This window comes from Castor canadensis, chromosome 2 (assembly GCF_047511655.1).
Source record: "Castor canadensis chromosome 2, mCasCan1.hap1v2, whole genome shotgun sequence".
Taxonomy (NCBI): Eukaryota; Metazoa; Chordata; class Mammalia; order Rodentia; family Castoridae; genus Castor; species Castor canadensis.
In genome coordinates this window covers 132,480,081-132,506,255 of record NC_133387.1, presented here as the reverse complement: position 1 = coordinate 132,506,255, position 26,175 = coordinate 132,480,081, and the positions used below count along the sequence as shown (strand labels likewise).

Genomic DNA, 26,175 nt, shown 5'->3' with positions numbered 1-26,175 from the left:
TCTCAAAGTTAGCTGGCTGCCAGTGGCTCACGTCTGTAATCCTAGCCACTCAGGAGGCAGAGATCAGGAGGATCATGGTTCGAAGCCAGCCCGGGAAAATAGTTCGTAAAGCCCTATCTTGAAAAAACCTTTTACAAAAAGCGCTGGTGGAGTGGCTCAAGGTAAAGGCCCTGAGTTCAAACCCCATACCAAAAAAAGAAAAAAAAATTCCCAGGTTATCTCACATTTAATTACCACCTACAGTTAAAGCTAATCACAGCAGGAAAAATTCAGAAAGCTGTTTGCCTGGAATTTAATTCAGGTCTCCTGAGCTCCATGGAACCAGCACTGGAAAACCACAGCAGGTTTTTCAGGATATTTGCTTTCAGAAGGGCCGCCCCATTCCATTGCTCCCAGCCTGCAGGGATGACTGTGCCCCGCCCAGCCTTCCTACGCCCTCTCCAGAGGCACCATCCTACCCCACGCGGCGGTGAACTTGCTCTCAGAGCTTTGGAACTGAGATACTTGGAAGCAACCCCCCAGCTCTTATCTCTAATTCTCAAGAGGCTCACAGTTCTTTGGCTGCCTTTTCCCAGGCTCCAGGTTGGAGTGGTCCCCACACCTAGGGACCTGAGGAAAAGTCAGACTGAGGATAGGTGATAGTGGACCGACTCTTCATTTCACATTAAAGAACCTTGTCAAAATATTTGCTTTTTCTTTTCTTTTTTTCAGTACTAGGGTTTGAACCCAGGGCCTACAACTTGAACCACTTCACCAGCCCTTTTTTGTAATGAGTTTTTTTTTTTTTTTAGATAAGAGTCTCTGGAACTGTTTGCCCGGACTGGCTTTGAACCATGATCCTCCTGATCTCTGCCTCCTGAGTAGCTAGGATTATAAGTATCAGCCACTGGTGCCCGGCAATACATTTGCATTTTCAAAAGCTCAGTTGTGGTTATCTGGATGGTGGGATTACAGGTAACTGGCGTCTTTTATAATTTCCTGTGTCTACAAAGATGATGTATGTCACGGTGTGATTCATTGGGGGCTTTATCTAATTACAAAAGCATTTTGTGCTCAATGCTGAAAACTTAGAATACAGGAGGGGAAAAATAAAGTCCCCTTCATCATGTCATATAAAAATAACAGCTGTTAACATTTTGGCGTATGTCTTTCCAGACTTTTCTCTATGCAAAGATGTTTCATTTTTGTGATCTGGAAAAAAAAAAAGTAAACATTTAAGAGACAAAGCTTTGGTTCTTTAGTCTTCGATTTTATTTCTGTTTTTAAACAGCAACTTAACAGGCTGGAAATGTTCCTAACAGCAAGGACCTGCCCCATGCATTCTAGGAGGCTCCCCCTCCCCCAGCCAGGGCTGAGGTCCAGGCTCCAGGAACTCCCTCTCGCTCATACCGGCCATCAGGCCTATTTTCTCTCTGGAGACTTGGGACAGAAGAGGGTGTCCAGTTGGAGAGAGGGGAGGGTGGGACTAAGGGTCACCATGTGGAAGGGCTGAGCTCACACACAGCTGCCTTTGTTAGTCTCAGGATATTTGGAAATTTGGTAGCATGCTCAGACAGACTGTGGGAGGGCTTGGGAAGGGGCTCCCGAATTCCTCCCACCTCACTCATGGGGCTAGCCCCTCAGCACCCCTTCCTCTTGCCAGGCTCAGTGCTGCCATTAGACGATGGCTCTCTGATAGCCTTCGGTTTCTGCACGCCTCGGTGGGGCTGGCCAGCTTCAGGGAAGCACCCTCCCCACCATCTCTGGCTAGGCAGGGTGGGAAATCAGGACTGTGACAAGGATTCAGACCTGGGAGTGTCCCATCATGTCTTTTGACAGGGCTTGGGATCCGACTATGCCAATCCTTACCAACTCTCACCAGAAGGGAAAAATACAAGGGCATCTCTTTGTGACACAGAGGAACGAACCTGGCATTTACACCCAAGCATGGTGGGCATTTTTTAGCCCCCAGGCTGGAGGCAGCTCAAGGCATGCACTAAAACAGCAGGGGGCGGCTCAGCCAGAAGGGTAGGGGCCCACAGGGCTGGATCTACCCTCCCCCACTGCCATCCACACCCATGGTAACCATGGAAACATAACCACCCCCCTCCTGCCAGCTGCCTGAATTCAGGCAACCAGGTCTGGTCCACCTCCTCCAAGCCGAGGCCTGAACTAATGCCAGGCTGGCCAGAGTGGTTGCAGGAAGAACTGGGATTGGGCGATTTGGTCAGTCAGGTGCCAGTACAGCTTGGGAGGGCTACCACAGGAGCCTCCACACCTCGCTGCCTGGGCTGGGGTCAGACAGGGCTGAGTCAGCCAGCACAGCAGCCAGCAGAGCCAGGTGGAAGCCCTGGCTGCTCTCCTACTGTGGGCTAACAGCTACTATGGGGCAGGAGCCCTTGCTGCAGGAGCAGCAGCCTCTGGGTCTCATTGAGGGAGCTCTCTGGCTGCTGCTCCACCTGCCCAGGCAGCTCAGCTGGCCCTCCAGGGCTGAAGATGTACCGACAGTCACTGGGGGTGCCACCCACTGCCCCTAGGCCATTGCCATCCCCGGCCCTGCTGCCAGGCTGCTCCCCGCAGGGCAGCTCCAGGCTCCCTCCGTCTGCAGGCTGCTGGGCTCTCTCAATGTTGATGTACAGGGGGTCCTGGCTGGTGGACAGCACAGACAGGTGCCCCAGGATGTTCTCCAGCTCCATTCGCAGGCATGTGAAGCTCGGGCGCTGCTTTGGGTCAGCGCTCCAGCACTGGTACATGAGATCATACCTGGGGTGGAGAGAGGGGGGAGCGGAGGTAGCAACCCCCCAGCAGAGGCCCCTTAACTATATGGCACTGGGATGGCAAAAAAAATATTATGTGACATACTAGTCAATAAGGCTTAGTATGGATCAGGCTAAGTACTTTACATTTACTAAATTATGTAATTTTCACAACATCTATGAAATAAAGTGATTCCTATTCTACAAATGTGGAAACTGAAGAGGTTAATAACTTTGACTAAGGTCACAAAGGTAGGAAGTAATTGGGCTATGATTTGAAGTCAAGTATGCCGGCTCCGAAGTCCTTTCTTTTTCTTTTTTTTTGCAGTACTGGGGTTTGAACTCAAGGCCTATACTTTGAGCCACTCCACCAACCCTTGATGGATTTTTTTGAGATAGGATCTTGAGACCTATTTGCCTGCGCTGGCTTCAAATCTCAATCCTCCTGATCTATGACTCCCAAGTAGCTAGGATTACAGGCGTGAGCCAAAGTCCTTTCTTAGTAGTCTTGGGAGGCCTTACTGTGAGTGCTTTGTCTTGTACAACACAGCCTGGAGTCAGGGTTGTTTTTCTGTTTTGTGGTGCTGAGGATAGAACCCAGAGCCTCTAGGCAACTGCTCTACCACTGAGCTACACCCTAGTCCTGGAGTCACTCCATCAGCCCCAGGGTTACTTTTTTAGAAAGTGGATTTGTGCACACACTTTTTTGTCCCAAGTCCACTGAGGCAGCACCCACTCAAGTGCTCTTAAATCCTCATTGTCCACAGACTCCTAAGAAAAGCTTCCAGCCCTCTCCCCCTGGCAGGAATACTTTTTTACATACTATTTCAGGAGCCTTACAGATTCTCTGAAGCCTATCACTGTTCCCAAGGAATGACTCAGGCAAGAAAAACAAAAAACAAAACTCCCCACAAAACCTAGTGGAAAGGGTCTGAGAACAAGTGCAACCAGAACACGTGCCTGACTTGCCTATGCCCATGAAAAGCCACATGCACTGCCTCACTACCAACCATCAGCCCTCCTGACAGGGGCCCCGATAATGGGAAGAATCATGTCAGACCCCAAGCAGGCCGTGGGAATGATCCAGGGCCAAGGGTACGCAGCCAGAGCAGGACACATTCTCAAGGCTGTGCTAGGAGCCAACTGGCACCTATCCACCAGGCTGCCTGGTGGGAGGCCAGTGTCTGCCCACTCTCCATTGACAATACCAGCTCCAGCCTGGCAGAGACTCAGCCATGGCCTGTCTCTACTGCCCAGGAGAGCTTCTATAACTTCAGATGAGGACCAAGGCCAGCTGCAGCTGGAAGGAGACTTGAGTTTCCAGTTCCCACCATGCCCTAAGCATGGCTTGATGAATAGGAGGGCAGGGTTGGTCCTGCTCTTGGATTTCCCTCTCAGGTGCCGGTGAGGCCCACAGCCCTGGCTCCTGACACTTCAAATCTGCTGCCCTAGAAAACAATGCCACTGTATAGCCTCAGCCTTTTGCTGGTTCATGGCCTTGACACTCAGGAGGTCCAACCTCACAGCAACAAAAGAAGCACATACCCCCTGGGTCACTGTGATCTCTTTCCCACTGATGCTGACCCAGAAACACCCTGGCTTGAATGGAGCCAGGGAATAAGGCTAGACCAGACCAATCACAGTTGGTTTCATGGTTGACAGCACATACTCGGAAACCACAAGGACAAAGGTTCAAATACCAACTCATTCATGTAATAGCTGTGTGACTCTGGTCATGTTACTTAACCTCTTTAATCCTATTTCCTCATCTACAAAATGGGTTTAAGTCTTTTCCTTATAGGGTTAGAGGAAGATACTCTGAAAGAATAACAAAGCACTTAAATATCCTCTTGTCACAGGCTTTTGCCAACACTATGGTAGGTGGTAATACCACCTTGCCCCGCTTCCCAGGGCCTTACAACAAGGAAAGGTAGATGTTACCTTCTTCCCAGGATCTCAGATACTTTACACTCCCCCAAGAGGCCAAGGCCAAGGAACTAACCTGCTCCCCAACCCCGCTCCTTGCCAAGCAAGGAGTAGCCTAATTTTTCCTGGGCCCTGTGCAGTCCTATCTGAGGGGGAAGGGAGCTTAGAACAGGTTTTCTTAGACTAGCTGGGGTCCAAGAAAGAGGCAGGAGTGGGGAGAAGGTGATAGAGAAACTTGCACTGCTATCTGCTCTACCTTCTGCCCTCTTTCTAGAAACTGGAGAAAGCAGTCATAGCAAAAGGCTGGAGCAAGAAATATGGGATGGGATGAGAAAGGCAGAAAGAAAGAAAACAAGAAGGGAGGTGGTGGATGAATAGGGAGTATGGGGTGGAGGTAAGTCTTCTCTCCAACTACAAGAACATTTCTATCAGAAAAAAAGAGAGAGAAAGAAAGAAAAGGAAGAGGGGCAAGAGGTACTCACACATCCTCCATGCACTCCGGAGGCTGTTTCAGGCGGTTCCCGCCGATGAGGTAGTTGTAAATCTCAGCATTTTCAATACCTGCATATGGCGTCTGCCCACGAGTCATGATCTCCCACATGGTCACTCCAAAGGCCCACTGGTACAGAATTGGGGTTAGGGACAGGGTGTCACTAGGCTTCCTGAGCCAAGCAGAGCCATGGCTCTGGGGCAAGCACATCTTGGGGTTCCAGGGCCTCATACCTAGGCAGAGAGCCCCTGAGGGTCCTGCATTTCCCCCCACACACTAGTCCACATCACCTGCATTATCCCAAGCCCCGCTGTGCCACCTTGCTCACCACATCACTGTGCACAGTATACAGGTTGTCAGCCAGGCTCTCCAGGGCCAGCCACTTGACAGGCAATTTTGAGGCACAGCCCTGACGATAGTAGTCCCCACTATAGATTTTCCGGGAGAGTCCAAAATCGGCCACGCACACTGTCATGTCCTCTGCCAGCCTGTGAGGAATGTCAGAGGACAAGGGCAACCTTCCCCCATGCTCCCCAAGCTCACAGCTTTTCTTCCCAGGCTATCCCCATGCACCGCAGGTACTGCCCCAGACAGGACCATCAGCCAGTTCCTCCTGGCACTAGCTGCTGTCTCCCACTCCCGGGCCCGCCAGAATTCCTACATGCAATTTCGAGTGGCCAGGTCTCGGTGAATGAAGTTCCGGGAGCTCAGGTACTCCATGCCACAGGCAATGTCCACCATGAACCGGATCAGGGTCTGCAGGGGCAGGTTCTGGTAGGCAGACAGGGCAAGCTCAGGCTGGATCTGCCCACCCAGCTGGGGCAGGGCGAATGGGGTTCCCTGGCCAGAAAGCCTAAAGAGTGTCCTCAGAATCACTGAAAGGAAGGAAAGGGGATGGAGGGCTTTTCCAAGGCAAGGAAGCTGTGGCAAGCCTGTGAAAGAACCTGAGGGCCAAGACTCCTGCACCACAAGTCTCTTCTCACAGAAAGGACCCTTGCCCAGCCTAAAATTCTCAGCAGGGCTTCATGAGGGAAAAGGAAGCTCTCCCTCTCCCAAGCAACTCCAGAGGCCCGAACCACCAAGCCCCTCTCTTCCTGAAGCCTTGTCCCTCTCCAGGCCTATTCTCCAAACCCACTTCCTCCTGGCCACTCCCACCCCAGACACTCACAAAGGGGTTCTCCCCAATCCGAGAGGCAAGTAGGAAGGCGTGCAAGTCCCCATGCTTCATGAAGGGCAGGATGACCATGGGGATGGGGAGACGGCCTTTAGCCCTGCTTCGGAGGCTCACCCCTGGGGACAAGGAAGAGTCAGACAAGTAAAGGTCAAGACAGCTCAGAAATCTACCTCAGTCCCCACCCATCGGTCCCCACCCACTGGGTCCCACCCCTAGCCCTGGCTGTGCAGTTTCTTTTCTCATGGTTCCTCTCTGATCTGCGGGCTATCCAGGAGGGGCTCTGGCTGCTCCCAGATCTGCAGCGCATGTTCCCTGTCCTATCCTCTGCCCACAGACCTTTGGCACAGGGTCTGCAGACTAAGCTCCTTGCCTGAAGCATGGTCAGATTTTAGCCAGGCCCCTGCTCGCTGTTGTGCCTCCTTCTTACCAGGTAAATGCAAACTTCTCTCCTACAAGCTGTCCTCTTGTGTTGGTGGAGTGTATTTTTAGCCCTATTCTCTATCTGCCTCCCCGCAATGGGCTCACCAACAAGTTTAGCCACATGTGGATGGTCAAACTCCTTCATGCAAGCTGCTTCCCTGAGGAACTCTTCAATGTCGCTGGAGGCAATGATGTCCGCTGGGAGAAATGGATGAGGGAGAGAGTGAAAGGAGATATTTCCCCGGCTCTGATCCAAGACTCCTAAGTCTCATTCTTCAAAAGTCCTGAGCTTTGGACAGGACATGGTTCAAGTGGTAGAGTGCAAGTTCAAGGCCCTGAATTCAATCCCCAAACAGCCTTCTCCCCCCGCCTCCCTCCAAAAGTTCTGAGCATCCCAGGAGACCAGGATAACAGTCTAGTCACAAGAAGGACAAACAGCCACTGAGTGGTGCTCACTCAGTGAGCACCTCTTTGGTTTCCACAGCCCAGCAGCTCAACCAAGCACAGCTGTAATTATCCCAAGAATGAACTCAGAGGGAAGTCGCTGTTCTTGCGATGCTGGAACATGAATCTCTTTGTGGGTTTATGCTTCTGAATTATTCACGTGCTACAGGCAGCATCCTGGTTAGTGCTGACTAGATCATCTTGGAAAACCCTGGCCCAAAGCAGAGTCTGATCTAGGATCAGACACCCCTTTAACCCTACCAAGGAAAGCCTTCACAATCCGTCTTGTTCACCCACCTTTCAGCATCTTTACGGCCACTTTCACAAAGGAGCCATCCTCTTGCTTTAGCTGGGCCTCCCGCACAGACCCAAACTCTCCTAGGAATGTAACCAATGAGGGTGAGGTTGCTTGGCCTCCAGCTCCCATTCCCTTCCCTACCAGGTGTCCCTCCACCTCCCGAGGCCACCAGAGCTGATCACTCCTGCAGGGAGTGGCTCCTCAGCCCCCTGCCCCTAGCCAGCACTCCCTTTAGCACCCCCAAACCCAGGCATCTACAAGCATATCTTGTTTATAGAAGCTGACCCACTCATACCCTCAAAGTGCCAGGGATAACCAAACCCAAAGGGAGGGCCGGCTCATGCCAGCCCTGCGCAGCCCACACACCTTTGCCCAGCATCCGGCCCAGGGTGAACTGCTGCTCCGGGATGAGTACATCCTCCAGCTTGTCTTTCAGTTCATCGCTGATGCCCAGGCTGTCCACTGCAGGGAGGAGGAGGTGAGAACGGGGCTGAGCTGTTTCTTGGACCCACTTAAGAGCTTGGCTCTCTCGGAACAGGGGTGGTGAGTTCCATGAGGTAGGTCTGTCTGTCTTTTACTACCCTGGGCCTCATCATGCTTCAGACATATTGGTCAAATTAATGAGCTGGTAAAAGAATGCAGGTAGAAGCACAAGACAGCCCATCTGTCCCTCCCATGATCCTCCACCACTCACGCGTGGCCTCGATTCGTTCGGGTCTTTCTCGATTAAAAGACCGGGCTGCTCGGAAGTGAACTGCTGGCTCCCCTCGGGCCATGACACTGTCAAAGGCTTGCCTAAAGGGAAACCCTTGGGATCAACTCAATTGCCCTCTGTCACCATCCGCCTCTCCCTCCTTGGCCCCACTCCCTTACCCAAACCGTGACTCCTTCCGTCTTTTTCGAAGCAAGATGAGAGCCAGTGCAGCAGCAGTCACTAGGGCTGTGAGCACACCAAGGACCACAGGCACCCAGGATGTGCGGCTGTGGGGAGGACCCTGCTGCCCTATGGGAGGGAAGGACAGTAGCATAAGACAGGCTGGCATCAAGGGTTCCTTTAGAACTTTCCCAGAATAAGGGGCTGGGTGGAGTAGTACATGCCTATAATCTCAGCTACTCAGGAAGTGAAGATTGGAAAGATTGCAGTTTCAGGCCTGCCTGGTGGGGTAAAAAGTTAGTAACACCCCATCTCAACAAACAAAGCTGAGAAAAAGGGCAAGGAGAGTGACTCAAATGGTAGAGCATCTGCAAGCCCAAGGTCTTGAGTTCAAACCCTAGTACCGCCAAAAAAAAAAAAAAAAAAAATTTCCCAAGAAGGCCATTTGGCCTGGTCAAAAAGGCTCCCTAAGTCAGTAAGGACAGGTGAAAAAGGTTCCAGAGAAAGTTCTAAGAGTTCCGACTTGGACTGTGACAGGCCATGGCAGTTGTGACTATATAATGTGACCAAGGATTTATATGACGGTTCTGGAGCAAAGAGATATGAAAACCAACCCCAGGGGTTAGCAGGGTGGCTCAAGTGGTAAAGCACCTGCTTAGAAAGTGTGAGAGCCTGAGTTCAAACCCCAGTACTGTCAGATAGATAGATAGACAGATAGATAGACAGACAGACAGAAATAGATAAATGCCAACCTTGGCCTCAACTGCTTGACCCTAAGTTTGGGGGCCTTCTAGGAGGACAGGTGCCGCCTGCTTCCTCCCACCTCTCCAAGTGCTTTGAAAGCGCTGATTTCCTGTCTTCATCCTCCATATGCCTCACCTGCATGGTCGTGAGAAGAGACCACAAGTGGCTGACTCCAGGGCCCACAGCCAACTGCGTTGGAGACGCAAACACGCACGATCAGGTCCTTCTGGGGATCCCAGCCTGTCAGGTTGGCCCTGGTCCCCTCCACTGTCAGCTCATCCTGCAGCCAAGAGAAAGCCCTCTCCACACTGAGCCAGAGAACCAGGCCTCCAGCTATAGCTGGCTAGGAACACGGGGACTTGGGGCACTGAGAGCAGGGTCTGCGGGAACACAACCTTCTGGATGTCATCACATTCCTGCTCTGGGCTGCGGAGGGAGAAGAGGCCTCTCTAGAACACAAACAAGGCTCAGCACCAGTGGGGGATGGGAGAGAATTAGGCTGGGGACAAAGCCTTATCTGTGCCCTCCTCCAGTTGGGGCAAGAGTATGCTTCCTACTTTAAATGCAAAGTGGCCACTGGGCAATTCCAACAGGCAACATAATCCAGTAAGGAGTGGAGCTGGCCATGGGGGAGAAGGGAGTGTGTTGCCTGGGTGGTGGGAGGCCCAGGCCCCGGACAGATAGCCATTCTAAAGCTCTGAAGGGCCTCTGGACATGGAAGGCTGCCTTTCTACAGTACAGGAAGTGGAAGGGTCTGTCATACCTGGGTCCCATTGTCTTGAACCCAGGACAGCTTATAGGGTCCCAGGGGGCCTTCCAAAGGGCCCTCAGGGATCACTTCTTCCCATTCAAGGATGAGGCCTGAGTCTGTGCGGATGGCATGGAGGTTCTGGGGAGCGCTGGCTGGGGCTGTACCCAAAGAGAGAAAGTTGCTAAGACCCCTCCTTTTCACATCATCATTATCCTACACAGATCTCTGGATCAAAAGCCAAGAACCGGACAACTCAGAGAGCGGCAGAAAAGGGCTTACACCCAGCTCTGACTGCTCTCACCCACTGTGTCAGGGTGGAGGACCAGCTTGGGCAGGAAGGCAGCACCCCAGCCCCACAGCTCTGCAGTGTTGCTCTTCATCACCATGGTTATTGCCTCACCCTCCCAACACACCACACTCACACAGCCTAGTCAGCCTCCTTGCTACGGTCACAACTCCAAGCAAGTTCCTGCCTTAATTTCTGTCTGCACTTGCCGCACCTTCGCCCTAATGCAATTTCCCCCAAACGTTTACACAGCTTCTTCCTTATCCTTCAGGAGTCACTCACATCTCTTTAGAGGATTTTCTTGGCCACCCCGTAACACCTTCATCACATTATCCAATCTTCTCCGGTTTGCATATCTGTTCCACCCACAAGAACTAGATACAAAGTGGTATGTCATGATATGCAGCAGGCACTCAGTAAATGTTGGCTGAATGACGTCTGAACTTCCCTCTCAGGTAGCCCCTCTCCATCAGCTCCATTCAGAACTCCAGCCAGCCCCGCTGCTAATCCCTCCAGTCCCACCCAGTCCCTTACCTAGACCCTTTGTCTGAAAAGGCACCCAGTCAGCGTAGGGGGAGGGCCCCAAAGCATTGGCACAGCGCACCCTGAGGCTGTAGTTGGTGGCAGGCACCAGGTCCCGAAGCAGGCAGGTAAAGGGTGGCACAGGAACCACAACAGCAAGGACCTCCCAGTCTCCTGGGGCCTGTGTCACCTGCAGAAAAGCAGAAAAGCAATGACTTACGGGAAGGAGGCCCCTAAAGTCCATGAGGTGAGATGGAAGACTGAGTAAGTGTGGTATGGAAGCTTGATGAATGCTTCCTCTACATCTGCCTCGCAAGCACAAAGCCTAGTACCACCAAAAAGAAAACACTGTAATGCCCTCCCAACCTGCCTCTGCCCAACACCACTCCAGATTCTACACTCCATGCGGTGCCATCTGCTTGGAATGACCTAGTCTTCTTGCTACATTCTAGGGATGTAGCTCAGTGGTAGAGTGATAACCCACCCAAGGCCTGGCTTAGATTCCCCACCCTGCCCCCCCCGAAGGAAAAATTCAGTAAAATTATTACTTTCTTGGTGAAAGCCTTTCTCAGCTACTCTGAAAACTCTTCTTGTCCCTTTGGACTTGGTCCTTAACTGTTCGAGAGTATTTGACATTTATTGCAATTGTTTAAATGCCATTCCAAAGTCTCAGAGCTTCCCAAGATGAGAGAAACAGGGAGCCTAGGGCACTTTGAACCAGCCCCTCCTTACATCTGGGGACACAAGGCCAGAGTACAATTATTTTTATCTATTTATTTATTTATTTATCTTGGCAATGCTAGTGCTTGAACTCGGGGCTTCATACTTGCTATAGGCAGGTACTCTACCACTTGAGCCACTCCACCATCCCTGTTTGTGTTGGGTGCTTCAAAATAGGGTCTTGTGAACTATTTGGCTGGGGCTGGCTTCCAACTGGGATCCTCTTGAACTCTGCCTCCTGAGTAGCTAGGATTACAGGCATGAGTCACTGGCATCCATTCGAGAGTACAATTAAAGGTCCATGTACTAGCTGGCGGAGTGGTTCAAGTAGCAACAGAGCCTGCCTAGAAAACATGAGGCCCTTAGTTCAAAACCCATGCCACCAAAAACAATTTTTTTTAAAGTTAAAAAAAAAAAAAAGAAAAAATTCATACATTACCTGGATACTGGTGGCTCACACCTGTAATCCTACCTAATTGGGAGGCTAAAATTGGGAGGATTGACATTCAAGGCCAGCCCGAGCAAATAATTCAGGAGATTCCATCTTTAAAATAACCAGAGCAAAATGGACTGGAGGCGTGGCTTAAGCAGTAGAGTGCCTGCTTTGCAAGAGGGAAGCCCTGAGTTCAAACCCTAGTCCCACCAAAAATAATAATAATAATAAAAAGAAAAGTACTCCACATAGTATACGGCTAAATACTTAAACATTAAAAACATCTAACACTTTTTCTTTTTCTTTTTTTTTTTTTTGCAAGAGATCTTACCCAGGCCTTTATACATGCTAGGTAAGTGCTCTACACTGGGCTGTATCCCAAGCCTAGTTTCTATCTTGTTATCTTTAAAATAAACTTTCAGAGCCACCTTCCATTTATAATTCCCCAAGTCCTCAGAGTCCCAAGTCAGCGTGGTGGCTCTGGAAGAATTAGTCCCTAGGCAGTGGTCTGTACCACCAGGAGCCTCAAGTGCAGAGGTGTGGACAATGCTGCCTGCATACCCAGGCTTATCACCCCTGACCCCTCCCTCCAAAATGACTGCCCTTTGGGCTTAAAGGTACACATGACAGTGTGGGAAGATGGACCAGAGGCCTCACAGGCCCTGGAGTCAGACTCAAGGCCAGCCCTGTGAGGGCAAAAGACCCTGGGGCTGGTGGTGTAGCTCCGTGGTTACAGCACATGCCAAGCACAAGCAAGGGCCTTGGGTTCAATACCTAGCACCACAAAAGACAAAGAAAGAACGACAGAAAAAGAAAAAGAGATACTGGACGTAAATTATCGTGTCGTGGCTCATCTGAGAGGCTGGTTCTCATGACACTGGAGACTTTGCTCAGGCACAAAGGGCTGCGGCTAAAGAGATGGTGGAGTCCAGGGCAGGGGCCTCTCCTGCCCAGGGGAACTAGTGAGAACAATTTCAAAAGGCCCTCATTAAATCCCTTCTGAATAAACATAAAAATAAGCAAGGCTGCATTGCCTCTTGGACATAGTATCACGCTAGCCACCTTTTTTTTTTTTACTCTCCAGGGCTTAGGAGCCCTTCTGGTCCTCTTGGTCTCTTTGGGCAGCGGTAAGGACATGAGAGTGCAGAGTTTTACCCACACAGAAAAAACTCTTCCAGGGCTGGGGGCTGTGGCTCAGTGGTAGAGCACTTGCTGAGCATATTCAAGGCCCTAGATTCGATCCTCAGCATCGGGAAAAGCCAAAAAAAAAAAGCTCTTCCAGGTACTAAATCTGCCCTAGGATCCAGCCCGAAGGATTTATGTACAGGCTTGAGCCGATATGCAGAGTGTCTTAGTTGCCAGAGCATACTAAGATAAGAGACAGTGTTCTGGTCTCTTCCTGCTAAGATGCAGGCCCTGCATGGTGTGGCACATCAAGCCTGATGGACAGATCTGCTAAGTGCGACACCATTATCACAAAGTGCCAGTCAGGCAGCCGGAACAAGCATGGTCAGTCTAGGAGAACCAGTTGGGCTTATTTCAGCCTACCTGCACTGTACAGGATTGGAGCAGGGCTTGGCCATCAGCACCTGGCACCCAGGCCACGCTAGCATTGTTGCTGGAGAGCTTTGTCACTGTGATATTGAAGGGGGCCGCAGGTGGTGCTGTGGATGGAGACTTAGATTCAGTGCCCAGTAAGGATGTGAGAGGAGGGAGCAGGAGGCATGGGAGCCAAGCCTCAAGTTCTCCCTAGGGCCTGGAGCACCTCAACCTAGAAAACACTACTCAGCATCCCCAGGACACAGTGGTGCACAAAGCAGAAACCAGTAGGGCACAGCTGCTCATACCTGGGAATGTGCCTGGGTCGCCTCTCTGAATAAGGGGCCCTGACCAAAGAATAAGATAAGCTGATGTGTGGGGGCAGTTCTGGGGCCTTGGGAAATACAAAGGGACAAATAGGCAGCTGGCTCCTGCAGCCACAGACAAGCTCCTCCACCCGCTGGCTTCCTCCCTTCCTCCTTCTCTCCCTCTGTGCACAGCCCTTTGGGTCTCCTCAATCATCTGGGAGGCTGCTTCCCCCGCCCCCATTCCCTCCACAGGAGTGGGAGAAACAAGGTTGAGCTGGAGCCTTGACCATCTCCTGCTGGCTCCTTTCTCCCTCCCTCCCTCCCTCCTTCTCAAGGACTGTGCTTCGTGATGGGAAATCTGCTGTGACGTCAGGATTCTATTCTCATCTCAGCCATGACAGGGTCTCAGGTGCTCCCACTAGGAATGGGAGCTATGCCAATTACCCCTCTCCCAGAGAACCCAGCAGGACTGAAGGAAACTGGAACACCACAATTGTACTATAGCTGGCTGAGAACGCCCCGGCCTTACCTACCCTACCCGGCTGCCCTGATGTCTTCCTACCTTGAAGGCGAACAATGGCTGCTCGGGAAGTGGCCAGGCCTTTTCTGTTGTGAGCTTCACAGGAAAACTCTGTGCTCTGGGTCACCCCTAGGGCCAGGAAACCTCAGTCAGCCTCCCAAGCAGCAACTCCCATTCCGTACAGGCTTGGGGAAGGAGGGCACTCAGCCTCTGGCCTGACCATCCTAGAAATCCCTCCAACCAAAGGAATGGGCTGGACAGTGGGGCACAGTGGAAGGGAACAAGGTCTTTGGAGTCTAACAAGCTTGGATGGGGCCTCTGTTTTCTTATCTCTTGAATGGGAGAATTTTGAGAATCAGGCAAGTTATGTAAAGTGCAGAGCACACAGTGAGCACTTGAGAAATGTTACCCAGCACCTCCCACCACAATCCCATCTCCCACAGGCAGTGCAGAGCTGCCTCCCTTTTCTGGTCACTCCTTTTTGGTGCATACCAGAGCCCTTTTGTTTGCACTGTGTCCTATCTTTGTTGTTTTTGCAGATTCTCTGACGTGCAGTAGTCCTCAGCTCCTTATGCGTGTCTTATCTCCTCAGTTATACTCAATTCTTCCTGAGCTGGAAAGGTGGCTTCTATCTCCTTTGTATTTCCTCAATCCCCTGTGGTGCCCAGCACAGTGTGGTATGTGTAGTAGGAGTTCCTTGAGTGCTTATTATAGAACTGGCTGCCTGAGGGTCCTAACCACGCACATCTGGAGGGAAGCAGCTAACACAGCCTCCTCTCCGAACAGGACCTGCCCTTGCTCCAGCAGGTCCTATAATCCACCTTTTCTCAAGCTTCAAATTGCTGGGGACTTGGCACATCAGAGCCCTTTCCCTCTCACCTTGTTCTCACAGGAGACCAAGCTCCAGCTCTCATCATTTTTGCCCAGTTCAAGACTCAACCAGAAGCAGTAAACTGAGTTTCACAGATTGGCAAACTTCACAAGCATGTGATGGTGTTGTGCCTAAGGACCTTGGGAACCAGGAGGATATGCAGGCGTAGCTGCTTTGGGTCAAAACTGTGCAGAGGTATGAGCAGACACTGTAGTTTGAGAAAAAGTCTGGAGATTTCTGGAAAGGGCCATCAGGAAAGGGAGGCCAGCACAAAGATACAGGGGCCTCCCTTTCCCCCTCCACCTACCCCCATTTCCCTTTCTGCAGCATGGAGTCTTCTCTTTTCCATGTGTGCCAGACACTCCTCCCTAGCTCTGCGTGGGCTGGTTTCTGGCTCCTTCCCTTGGGAGGGTGGGGAGGGGATGGTGCCCCTGGTCTCACACAATTCATTGCCCAGGCCCCACTGTGCATGGCCAAGACTGCTGTGATGGAGGCAAGGAGGCCTCAGCACCCTCCTTGAGCACACACAGAAGGATGGCCACTAATCAGCCCACCCAGCCAGCCTAGCACGCCTGACTAATGAGCTTAGCAACGAGGTGGCCACGCACCCAAGCACAGGGGATCGTTCTGGACACTCATGACAGAAACCCAGTGATGTGGGCAGATCCCGACTCTGCTGGCCTCACCACAGGCAAGGACCCAGCACAAGGCCCTCTGGAGGCTGCTCACCTGTTACATTTAAAACAGAGGGAGAGGGAGCAGGGCCCTCAATCCTCGTGTGTCCTCTCCACCAGAAAATGGTCACAGGTTCGGGAGGACCCACAGCTTCACAAGACAGTTGGAAAGGGGCATTGGGGGGCACTGCTAGGTCTTTTGGCTCCACAGTGAAAAATGGCACACCTAGGGAGAGATGAGGAGTGGGGAGTGAGCCTTGCTGCTTCTCAGCCTCCTTCTGACTAATGACGGGCTTGCTTCATTCCAAGTCCTCTACCAGAAGGTCCTTACCGACCCCTTAAGGTGGGACAACTACAGAAAAGCCATGAAGCTTGGGGGGCAGGGGTGCCTCTTTTCCTCAGCTTCCTTGGGAATATCTTTTCTGCTGCCCCCACACTGTCTTCCCAGACCTGCTCTGACAGCCTTTCTCAGAGTAAGGCAGGAGGCTGGGGTGGGGAGCTGGGGGAGGGGCACGCAGGAGGGGGAGTGGGTGGGAGCCTTCCAGAGTTCTGCTGGCAGGCCCCAGCTCCTGTTCAGGGCCTTTGTTACTTTCTTAGTCACTTTGTTTTCTAGGGCTGAACAGCTCTGAGCTCCTGCAGCTGTGAGGCCTTCCTCCCCTCCCCCACCCTGCCCCTGCTGGTTGGGCCACTTGGCAAAGCAGGGCCCAGTCCCAGATGGGTGCTTGAAGCTTGCTGCTCTGACAACTGAAAGTGACAGCATCCTGTAGGTTGTGGGTCCATGTTGCCCCTGGGTTCTCAGATATCCAGACTCCAGCAGGTAGGGTCTTCTGATGTCTGGGTGGGCCTGGAGCCAGGGGCAGTAGGGTATCCCAGTTTCCACTGTGTTCCCCTCTGCAGAGGTATGCTCACTAGCACCTGCCCCAGGAACAACACACCCATGCGGCTCTACCTCCTCACCTTCCACCGTGAGCCATACTGGCTGGGAGATCTCAGTTTCACCCCCGTCCTCCACCTGGCACCAGTATTGGCCGGCATCAGAGCGCTCCACAGACTTCAAGCTGTGGAAACAGACACCAGGCTTGCTCCCCAAGGTCAAGAGGGACAGATCTGCTGGGGTCAGCCTGCCCCACTTCTGGAAGTTTCCACAGGTTGTCAAATTTTAAAACCACACACCTCTGGATATCAGCATAGCCTCCCCAGCTGGCCTCCCACACCTTCCCCACATTCCTGCACCTGAGGAAGCCAATCCAGTGCTGCTCGCTGACTGAGATGTACACCTGGTTCGAGTTCTGGACCACAGCCCCATCTTTCACCCAGTAGATATCAGGCTCCTCCATCCCCTCCACACTACAGTTGAGCTTCACTGGCTGACCCTGGGACACTGTCATCTTCACTGGGGCTCCCAAGAGCTTCAGGCCTGAGGGAAGGGAAGGAGAATGTGTCAGCCTATTTAAGATGAACCCTGTCTCTGTAAAAATCTCCCATTCTCTTCCAGTACGGAGCTTCTGTGTTAAAGGGCTCTCAGCCAATGCCAAGGAAGCAGAAGCAGGACAGGCAAGGTAGTCTGGACCTAGGTTAGGCAAGGGGCCTGACAAGCTCTCCAGGTACTTTTTGTCACTGCTAAGCTGCCTTTAGCTCTAAGGACCTCTTCCTCATAGCTCCCTACTGCCCAACCACCAAAAGGAAGATATGCTGAGCTAAACCTGTGGGGAGTTGTCACCTCCTGGCGCACGCACTGCCCTGGGAATGACCGCTACACACCCAACCTGTGCAACAGGCTTCCAGCTCTCCACCCAAGATGTCAGCCCAGTCCCTGAACTGCCGCCAGCACCCCTTGCACCCCCACTCTGCCAAGTGAAGGGAGGCTGAGGAAGGGAAGGGGGGTGCTCCCCTGAAGTGGAGAACATATGGCTGCAAAACCACGTCAGATCAAACACATGGCAGCCTTCCTGGCAGCCGCCTGCTCTATTAATACCTGAATGTGTGCAGGGGCGGGTGCTAGGAAGGTGGGAGGTAGAAAGGAGGGGTGGAGCTCTGAGCAGGAACCCAAGACCCCTGAGGCACTGTCACATCAACAGGGCCCACCCACTGGAAGCTTAACCTCCCCACAGAGGCACACACCTCTCCTGGCTTTTTGAAGATGGGCAGGTGAAATATTGGCATAGTTGAAATCCACTCCTGCTTCTTTCTGTCCTTTGCTGTGTGACTTTAAGCAAATTCCAGAGCTCTCTGAGCATCAGACACACAACTTAACTTGTAAAATACTTGTCACCCTTCCCTTCCCTGAGACTGATAAAGCCTGGAATACTGTCTCAAGAGAAGATGCCAGCGGGGGTGGGGGTGGGGGTGGTGCCCGGGCCTGTGTCTCTACCCTACTCCCTTCACCCGCTCAGCAACAGTCACAGGACAAGCCTCACACCCCATATACACTAGCAGTCCCAGAGGTGTGCAGTGGGAACTTGGGGAGCCAGGCACTGCATGGGGCACTCCTGCCTCAGTAAACGCCTCAATGGCTAAGTGGGAACACCAAGGTGAACCCCCACAAAGACCAGCAACCTTGCCCCAGCTCAAACTCCAACATTCTGGGGCTCGGGGACCTCTGAGGGCACAGGAACGAGTATGTCCAGATGCATTTTGTGACTAGGCACCCTCACAGTCCTGTATCCGAAGGATAGAGGGGCGCCCCTTGGTGCTCAGACCCTGTGGTTTCAGAGTGGGACCTTCGCGTGTGCTGCAGGCAGGCGGGCAGATCGGGGTCCCCAGAACTGGGCGGAGGGAGCGAGCAACCAGGAAGATCCAGGCGGGAAAACCCAGTGCCAAACACACCCCGCACCCCACTCTCTCTCCCGTCCACCCCTCCAGAAGAGCCCCGGGCGCGAGAAAGTTGGGGGCGGGGGCCCGGGCGGGAGATCTGGCAGCCGACACCCGCTGCGCCCCAAACGTCGGCCTTCCAGCGCCGGTCCCCCTACTCCAATCTCCGGCCCGCCCAGGCCCGGGTCTCGCGGGCTCCGGTGCCCGGGCTTCGATCGCCGCCCCCCGGCCGCACCCCTCCGCCAGCCCCCCGCTTCCCGCCGCCTCCCGGGCCGGCCCCTACCTGCGGCCGCGGACTCCAGGAGCAGCAGAGAGGCCAGAGCCGCCAGCAGCAGTGGCAGCGGCGGCGGTGGCGGCGGCGGCGGGAGCCCCGGCCGCCCCATGCTCCGCCTCAGCGCCATCGGCGGCGACGCCGCACCATGCCGGGCCCGGCCCGCGAGCGACAAGAGGAGGGCGGAGGGAGGAGGAGCGGGAGGGCCGCGGGAGGGGCTGGGGCCCGCCCGGGGGGCGGCGCTGGCCCAGCGCCTCCCGGACCCGCGGCCGCCGGCGTCAGGGGCGCGGGGTCCCCGGGGCCGCTCCTGGGCCACCGCGCTCCTTCCACAGCCGTCGCCGCCGTCGCCGCCGCCGCTGATTCATGTTCTTCTCCGAGCCGCCGCCTCCTCCCGGCCCGCCCTCTCGCAGCCCGAGCTCGTACCGCCCCCCCGCGGAGCCCCGGTGGCTCGCTCCGCGCGCTCACCGGGCCCCCGTTGCCCGGCCCGCGCCCCCCGCCCCAGGCCCCTCCAGTGCCGCCGGCTGTGGACCTGGCTCGGTCCCTAGATGGGCGCCCCGGCCACGCCCCTTTCCCTACACGCTCTGCACCCTCTCAACACTCCAGATTCTCCCCTCCAGCCTTTGTGGGAAGCCCCTACCGCACCCCAACTCCCATCCAGACCCAGACCCCAGAAGCCAACACTGCCCTGTCAGAGCATAAAGCACCTATTAGACACCCCGAACTGCCGTGACTCAGGGCTCCCCTCACAGGATCCCAGAGCACACCTTGTGCCTCTTTCATTGAGCCTCTTACCCCACTTCCTCATATCCGTGCTCTGTTTCCCACCAAGTATTCTCCTATCCGAAAGAGCCCATTCTTTTCCAGCCCACCTTCCCAAGGCGCTTTCCACCTTGAGTCCGGTCGTGAGTTTTGCACCATCAGTTTGGTAATTCTCAGGTGTCATCTGATAATCTGTCCCCACTGCTGCCCTGCACAGGCCAAAGCCCAGTTGCCCTGTGTTTGGGGGCTGTCATTCTTCCTACTTGTTTCCTCTGCTTCTACCTCTCATTCCCCAGAACTTGGTGTGAAAGTTGGAAGTGTCCTCATGTTATCTATCCATTGAAACATCAGCTCTCATTAGTAGACCACCCTGCGCACAGTAGGCACTCCAGAAATAAACAGATCCCTGTTAAATGAATGAGTAATTGCCTCAGAACCTTCACCACAATAATCACTTGGGGTGGCCTGTGCCCACAGACATCCTGTCAGGCAGATGCAGAAGTGGTTCCAAACCACACCGACCAAGTGGTCCCCCTGGAGCCCACTCTAGAAGGCCCTTCCAGAGGTCCTGGGTGGGGAGAAAGGCCTCCCATCGCGGCAGGCTTCCTGGATCTTTCCAGGGATTCTCCTTCTGAGCAGCAGGAGCTGCCTCTTCCTCCACTTGGCCCCAATGCTTGTTTATTAATTATCCTAATGATAACAACAGTAGTGCTGGCGGGAGCCTCAGCCCCAGCTGGGGGCGCCCCCAGGCGGCAGCACTGGGAGAGACTCAGATAGTGCTGTCAGGAGTTGCATGGCAGGGGCCCGATGACTGCTTGAGCTCTCTGCCAGATTTTGTGGGCGCTGTGGGTCGCTCCAGGACCTTTCCTAAAGGAAAAGATTTATTCCTTTCCAGGAGCCACCGCTTCCGAGTTTGGGCTGGCAGATAACCGTCCAGGGTTGAAGCCAGATGGCTTAGCCACTTGTCACTTCTCAAGACCTCTCCCTCACCTCTTTTCTCTGGAAACTCAAGTTTCCAGTCAGAGGGAGCCTCCTCCTCTTATTCTGCCTGACTTTTGAAAGACTGGAGGATGTTGAAGCCAGACAGAGCCCAAACTCATCTTCTGTTTCCTTTCTTCCCTTCATCCCTTCCCCCATCACTTCCTGACCTGACGGAATCCTAGCCCAAGGGCCATTCTTTGCCATCAGTCAAAATGGCTCTTGGAGAATGTCATGGATGCAACCACATTCTCCACTTACAGCCTTGACAAATTTTCCACCTCAGCTGGAGGCCTGAGACACATCACTGTCACCCCAGGCAGTCCACTTTTCATGTGGGCAGGGAGCCCTAACTTCCTGTTTCCTCTCCCCTTAACTAGGAATTCCTCCTGGTATTACTGCTTGGAGGGTGGAGATGGGGAGAAACCTGTGGGGTCCTGGCCCTTCGACTTTTCAGCTCCTACAGAAGGTGCTTGGTTTCTGAGCTTTGACAACCCACTCATCCTGCCTGTCACCCCACCTTTCATGCTCTCTCTCTCTCTTTCTCTCTCTCTCTCCTCTCTCAGGGCACAGTATAGGAATGTGCTTCTGGGGGTATGTGAGCAGGTGTGATTTTGTGGAAGAGATGTGTAGGTGGGTGAGAGGGTGTGCACTGTGATGTACGAGGGAGGGTGTGCATTTGTGCAAATTCTAAATGTGACTGACACTTTGTGGGTGGATGGGGAGGTGTGTGTGTGTGTGTGTGTGTGTGTGTGTGTGTGTGTGTGTGTGTGTGTGTGTGTGTTTGTATGTGTGTGTCTGGAGGAGGTTGGTTGCCTGTGAAATGCATGCCTGCAAAAGCTCCTTGCATAAATGCACTGCTTGGAAGGAAACTAATCAAATCAACAGGAAATGTATTTGACCTAACACAAGAGCAGCTGTTCTAGGAGCTCCTGTCCTCAGAACAGAACCAGAGCCAGCTATATCCCAGGAGGAGCAGGGGGCTGGCTGCAGGAGTGGAAGGGAACTGAGTAGGAGGAAGGGCCAGTGGCAGCCACTTATGGACAGAGCTAGATTGGGCCATGGCATCTCCCTACACTGGTAAAATGAAATACGTCTCTGCCTACACTCTGCCTGCTTTCTTGTTTTATTTTGTTTTGTGGGGCTGGGGATCAAACCCAGAACTGCTAAAGTAGGCCAAGGACCCAGAGAAGACAAAGACAATCCTGGAAATAAAAAGCATTGGTCCCAGTAGCAGGGCACCCTGAAGCCAACTCTCAGTGGTCCCAGAAAACAGTTGCTCCAGCCTTTTCAGATTTAACAGTCCCCGTCCCCTCCAGAGGAAGGAAACCAAGGTGAGCTGTGGGGACATGGCAGCCTTACTGACCCTGTGCCCAAGCATCTGTTCTTTCCCAACTACTGGCTCAAGAGGTAAGTTGGCAGGTCCCACTCAAAGAATGTGGCAGGCCACAGACTATGTTCCTTGTCACCTTACAGGCAGAGGATGTCTGCCTTTGGGACTTACAGGAAAACTGCCTATAGTTGTAATTCCAAGGATGCTGGGAACTGTTGCTGTGCCTGCCAAACACTAAGCAAGAGACAATGTCATCCTTGTCCCACAGAAGGTGAAGCAGACAGGTACGTTCCCAAGGGAGATACACTTTGATTTATAGTCACAGGGGAACTCCCAAACGACCAGATTTCTGCTCAAGAGGAGATTTAGGAATAAGAAGAGAACAATAAGGTTGGAGTTTCTGAAAGGGCAGATGGGTCCAAACTATGTAAGAGAATTGCTCTCTTCAAAACTTCACCTGGGGCCAGGTGCTGGCAGCTTACAGCTGTAATCCTAGCTACTCATGAGGCAGAGATCAGGAGGATCTTGGTTTGAAGCCAGACCCTATCTCTAAAAAACCCTTCACAAGAAAAAACAAAAAAAGAGGGCTGTGGAGTGGCTCAAAGTGAAGGTCCCCAGTACTGCGAAAAAGGAAAAGAAAAAAAGAAAATTTCACCTGGGGGTGACCCTAACAGGAAGAGTTTCATGTGTGAATGTGTGTGTGAATGTGCACGCGTATGTACAGGTTGTGTCTGTGTCTGAGAGAGTTAATTCTGTCTTTGTGACTAGCTGTGTCTCTATTTGACCATCTTCAATTGTAGCCTGATGGGTGAGGATTTTCCACCTTTATTTATTTGTTTATTTATTAATTTATTTAGGGTTTTTTTATACTAATAAGGTAGCCCAGGCTGGCCTCAAACTTTTGATCCTCCTGTTCAGCCTCCATGTGTGACCACATGCAGTTGTAACAACTAAAAAAAAAAAAAAATTCATCCAAGCTAGGCCTGGTGGCACACATATAATACAGTCCTAGCTCCTTGGGAGGCTGAGATGAGAAGAATGTTTGATCCCAAGAGTTTGTGACCAGCCTGGGCAATAAACTTGTTCATAAATAGATACAAATGGTTACATATGGAAACATGTATAAAGATGCATACTTACAATAGTATACACACATATATCTACACTCTCAGTGGGGAAAGGCTTAAAAGCATGACTCCCCAGTAGCAAGGAGCAACCCAGCACCCAGATCCTGGTTTCTAATACCACTCTCAAATAAAAGGAACCAAGGGTCCTCAGAGAAATGATTGATTCAGAGTAAGAAATACACAAGACGATCTTGAAGCATCTTGTACCACGCACACACACATACTGATAGAGCATTTCAAAGGATTAGGGAGAGGGGGTAACTTTCAGCAACAAAATAATGTAGTATTAGATTATATGCCAACATGTAAAGTGTGTGTATATTTGAATACATACGTTAACGGAGAATACATAAATAAGTGCAGAAAAATTTCAAATACTTTATATACATACTCCACCTGTAGAAAGTGGAGCAAAATTCCCCACTCATTAAGTGTGGCTGCTCATACTGACTTCCTTCTTCTTTTTTTTTTCGTGAGACTGGGGTTTGAACTCAGGGTTTTGCACTTGCAAAGCTGGTGCTCTACCACTTGAGCTCCACACCTCCAGTCCATTTTGCTCTGGTTATTTTGGAGATGAGGGTCTTGCAAACTATTTGCCCAGGCTGGCCTTGAAACTTGATCCTCCTGATCTCAGACTCCCAAATAGCTAGGATTACATCTGTGAGCCATTGGTGTCTGGCTATGACTTCTTTCTTAAAAAGCAGGGGAAAAGCCAAGTCTGGGTTCACATGCCTGTGAAAGGAGGACCACAAGTTTGAGGCCAACCTAGGCTACATTAGTGAGATACTGTCTCAAATAAAGAAAGGAAGGAAGGGGCTGGTGGAACGACCTAGCAAGCAAGAGGTCCTGAGTTCAAACCCCAGTACCACAAAAAAGTTAAAAACCCCAGTACCACCAAAAAAAAATAAATAAAAAAAATAAAAAAAAAAAAAAAAAAGGAAAGAAGGGGAAACAAAAAGCGGGGTGGGGCGAGGGGAAAAGGAGAGAAAAGAATAACTTTATATTGGAGAAACCCAAAAACATTACTTCAGTTGGGTAACTAAAGTCAATACCAGTAATGATGTCATGTTGGTAGTGAGTACCATTGATAGGATGTGATAAAAATGACAATTTAGCTTTGTAGTCTTCTCTTGCCTGCCAGCACACTGGCCCAGCGCCCTAGGCATTGAACTACCCCACCCGACAGCATGTAGTCTTCTCAAAAACCTATAAGCAGAGCTCTGTAAGTGCATATCTGCAGTACCAGTTTACTGCTCCAGACTGCCAAATTCACAAAAACATACAAAGTAAAGGAAATTTAGCTGTAAGTGTGGCTCAGTGGAAGAGTGCATGCTTACTTAGCATGCTTGAGGTCCTGGGTTTAATCCCCAGGACCAAGAAAAAATAAACAGCAACAAAAAAAGAACATTAGAGCCAGGTGGCTCACACCTGTAATCCTAGATACTCAGGAGGTGGAGACCAGAAAGATTTCAATTCAAAGGCAGCCCAGGCAAATAGTTCCGTGAGACCCTATCTCAAAAAAAACCTTTAGGGCTGGTGGAGTGGCTCAAGACCTAACACCACAAAAAAAAAGAAAAAGAAAGAAAAGAAAAGAAACTAATAGGAAAATTGCCATGAAGTCTAGGTTTAAGTGGTAAGTATCTGAACCAGGGTGAGGCAGTTAAGAAAGAACAGAATGAACCCACAAAGAAATCAGAATTATAAAATAAATGTGGAGAAGAATCAAATTTAGGTGAGTAAGGGAGGAGGAAAAAAGAGTCAAGGTCATTCAGGTCACTCTCTTGGTACAGTGTTTCTCACACTGACCTTACCATGAAAAATGAACTCCACTGGACAAATACATTTTGGAAACATTCCTCTTAGAAATTAGCATATCTACTAATTAAAGAACTTGAGAAGTTCAGTAGCTTTAAAAATCCTCTTTCATTTTGTTCAACTCAAAATTTCCCAATCTATGTGAAGCTAAACATTTTTCTCCATAACACATCTACTAATATCAAACACACAGAACACAGTGGCTCTGAGATCTCCTGTATGAATGAATATACCAATAGCACTGTCAAGATGAGAAAATATAAATTAGAAGTGAAGAAAATGATGACAAATCAATTTAAAATAAGTGTAAAGCAGGGTGCCGGTGGCTCACACCTGTAATCCTAGCTACTCAGGAGGCAGAGATCAGGAGGATCACTGTTCAAAGCCAGTCAAAGCCGGCAAAACAGTTTTGTGTTTTTTGAGACCCTATCTTGAAAAACACTTCACAAAAATAGGACTGGTGGAGTGACTCAAGGTGTAGGCCCTGAGTTCAAGCCCCAGTACCAAGAAAAAAAAAAAAAGAACATTAGAAGGAGATCATTAGGGAAAAATGGGAAATCTGAAATGGTAATAACATATCAACGTTCATTAGTTCTAGCAAATGTGGCATATTAATGTTAGATGTTAACAGGAAAATTGTTTGAGGTACATGGAAACTCTTTGCAATTTTTCTGTAAATTTAAAACTATTCTAAAATAGTGTATTTTTCAAAAATTAAAAAAAACCATAAACATATCTAGCAAAAAAAGTTAAGAACATTCACTACCATACAAAATTCAGTTTGTGGTTCGTTTTCTCCAAGAGTCTCAAAAAAAAAAAACCCATCTTTCACAGGTTTTTTGTTAAGATATAATAAAGCCAGGCATATTGGTGTGCACCACACACAAACTCAGGAGATTGAGGTAGGTGGATCACAAGTTAGAGGCCAGCCTAGACAGCATAGTGAGACCCCCACCTCAAAAAAAAAAAATGCTAGTGGAGTAGCTCAAGCAGTAAGAGCATCTGCCTAGTGTGAGGCCCTGAGCTCAAACCCCACGCCACCAAAAGAAAAAAAAGAGCTACAAATAAGGACCACAGCTGGGTGCCCGTGGTTCATGCCTGTAATACTAGCTTCTCAGGAGGCAGAGACCAAAAAAAAAGGGTGGTAGAGTGGCTCAAGGTGTAGGCTCTGAGTTCAAGCCCTAGCAACCACAAAAAATTTTAAAAAATAAATAAGGACCACATATTAGATTTAATAAGTAAATTGTTTTGTGTGGGTTTTTTTGTTTGTTTGTTGCAGTACTGCAGCTTGAACTCAGGGCCTTGGGCTTGCTAGGCAAGAACTCTTCCACATAAGACACATTTCCAGTTCA

The 26,175-nt window shown here is 51.2% G+C and overlaps 1 protein-coding gene across 1 annotated transcript; it reads right to left on the bottom strand.

The window, feature by feature from the left end:
- Positions 1–1,228: 1,228 nt before the first annotated feature.
- Tyro3 (TYRO3 protein tyrosine kinase) lies at positions 1,229–18,983 on the bottom strand. The gene is made up of 19 exons (XM_020174219.2): positions 18,824–18,983; positions 16,963–17,146; positions 16,687–16,787; positions 15,785–15,955; positions 14,227–14,313; positions 13,366–13,481; positions 10,677–10,854; positions 9,869–10,014; positions 9,241–9,385; positions 8,361–8,490; positions 8,182–8,282; positions 7,854–7,949; positions 7,487–7,567; positions 6,851–6,943; positions 6,320–6,441; positions 5,813–5,922; positions 5,480–5,639; positions 5,144–5,280; positions 1,229–2,742 (listed from the first exon to the last, which is right to left on the bottom strand). Exons 1-19 carry the CDS (start codon positions 18,939–18,941, stop codon positions 2,352–2,354), a joined length of 2,667 nt encoding a protein of 888 aa, XP_020029808.2. The 5' UTR covers positions 18,942–18,983; the 3' UTR covers positions 1,229–2,351.
- Between the last annotated feature and the right edge of the window lie 7,192 nt (positions 18,984–26,175).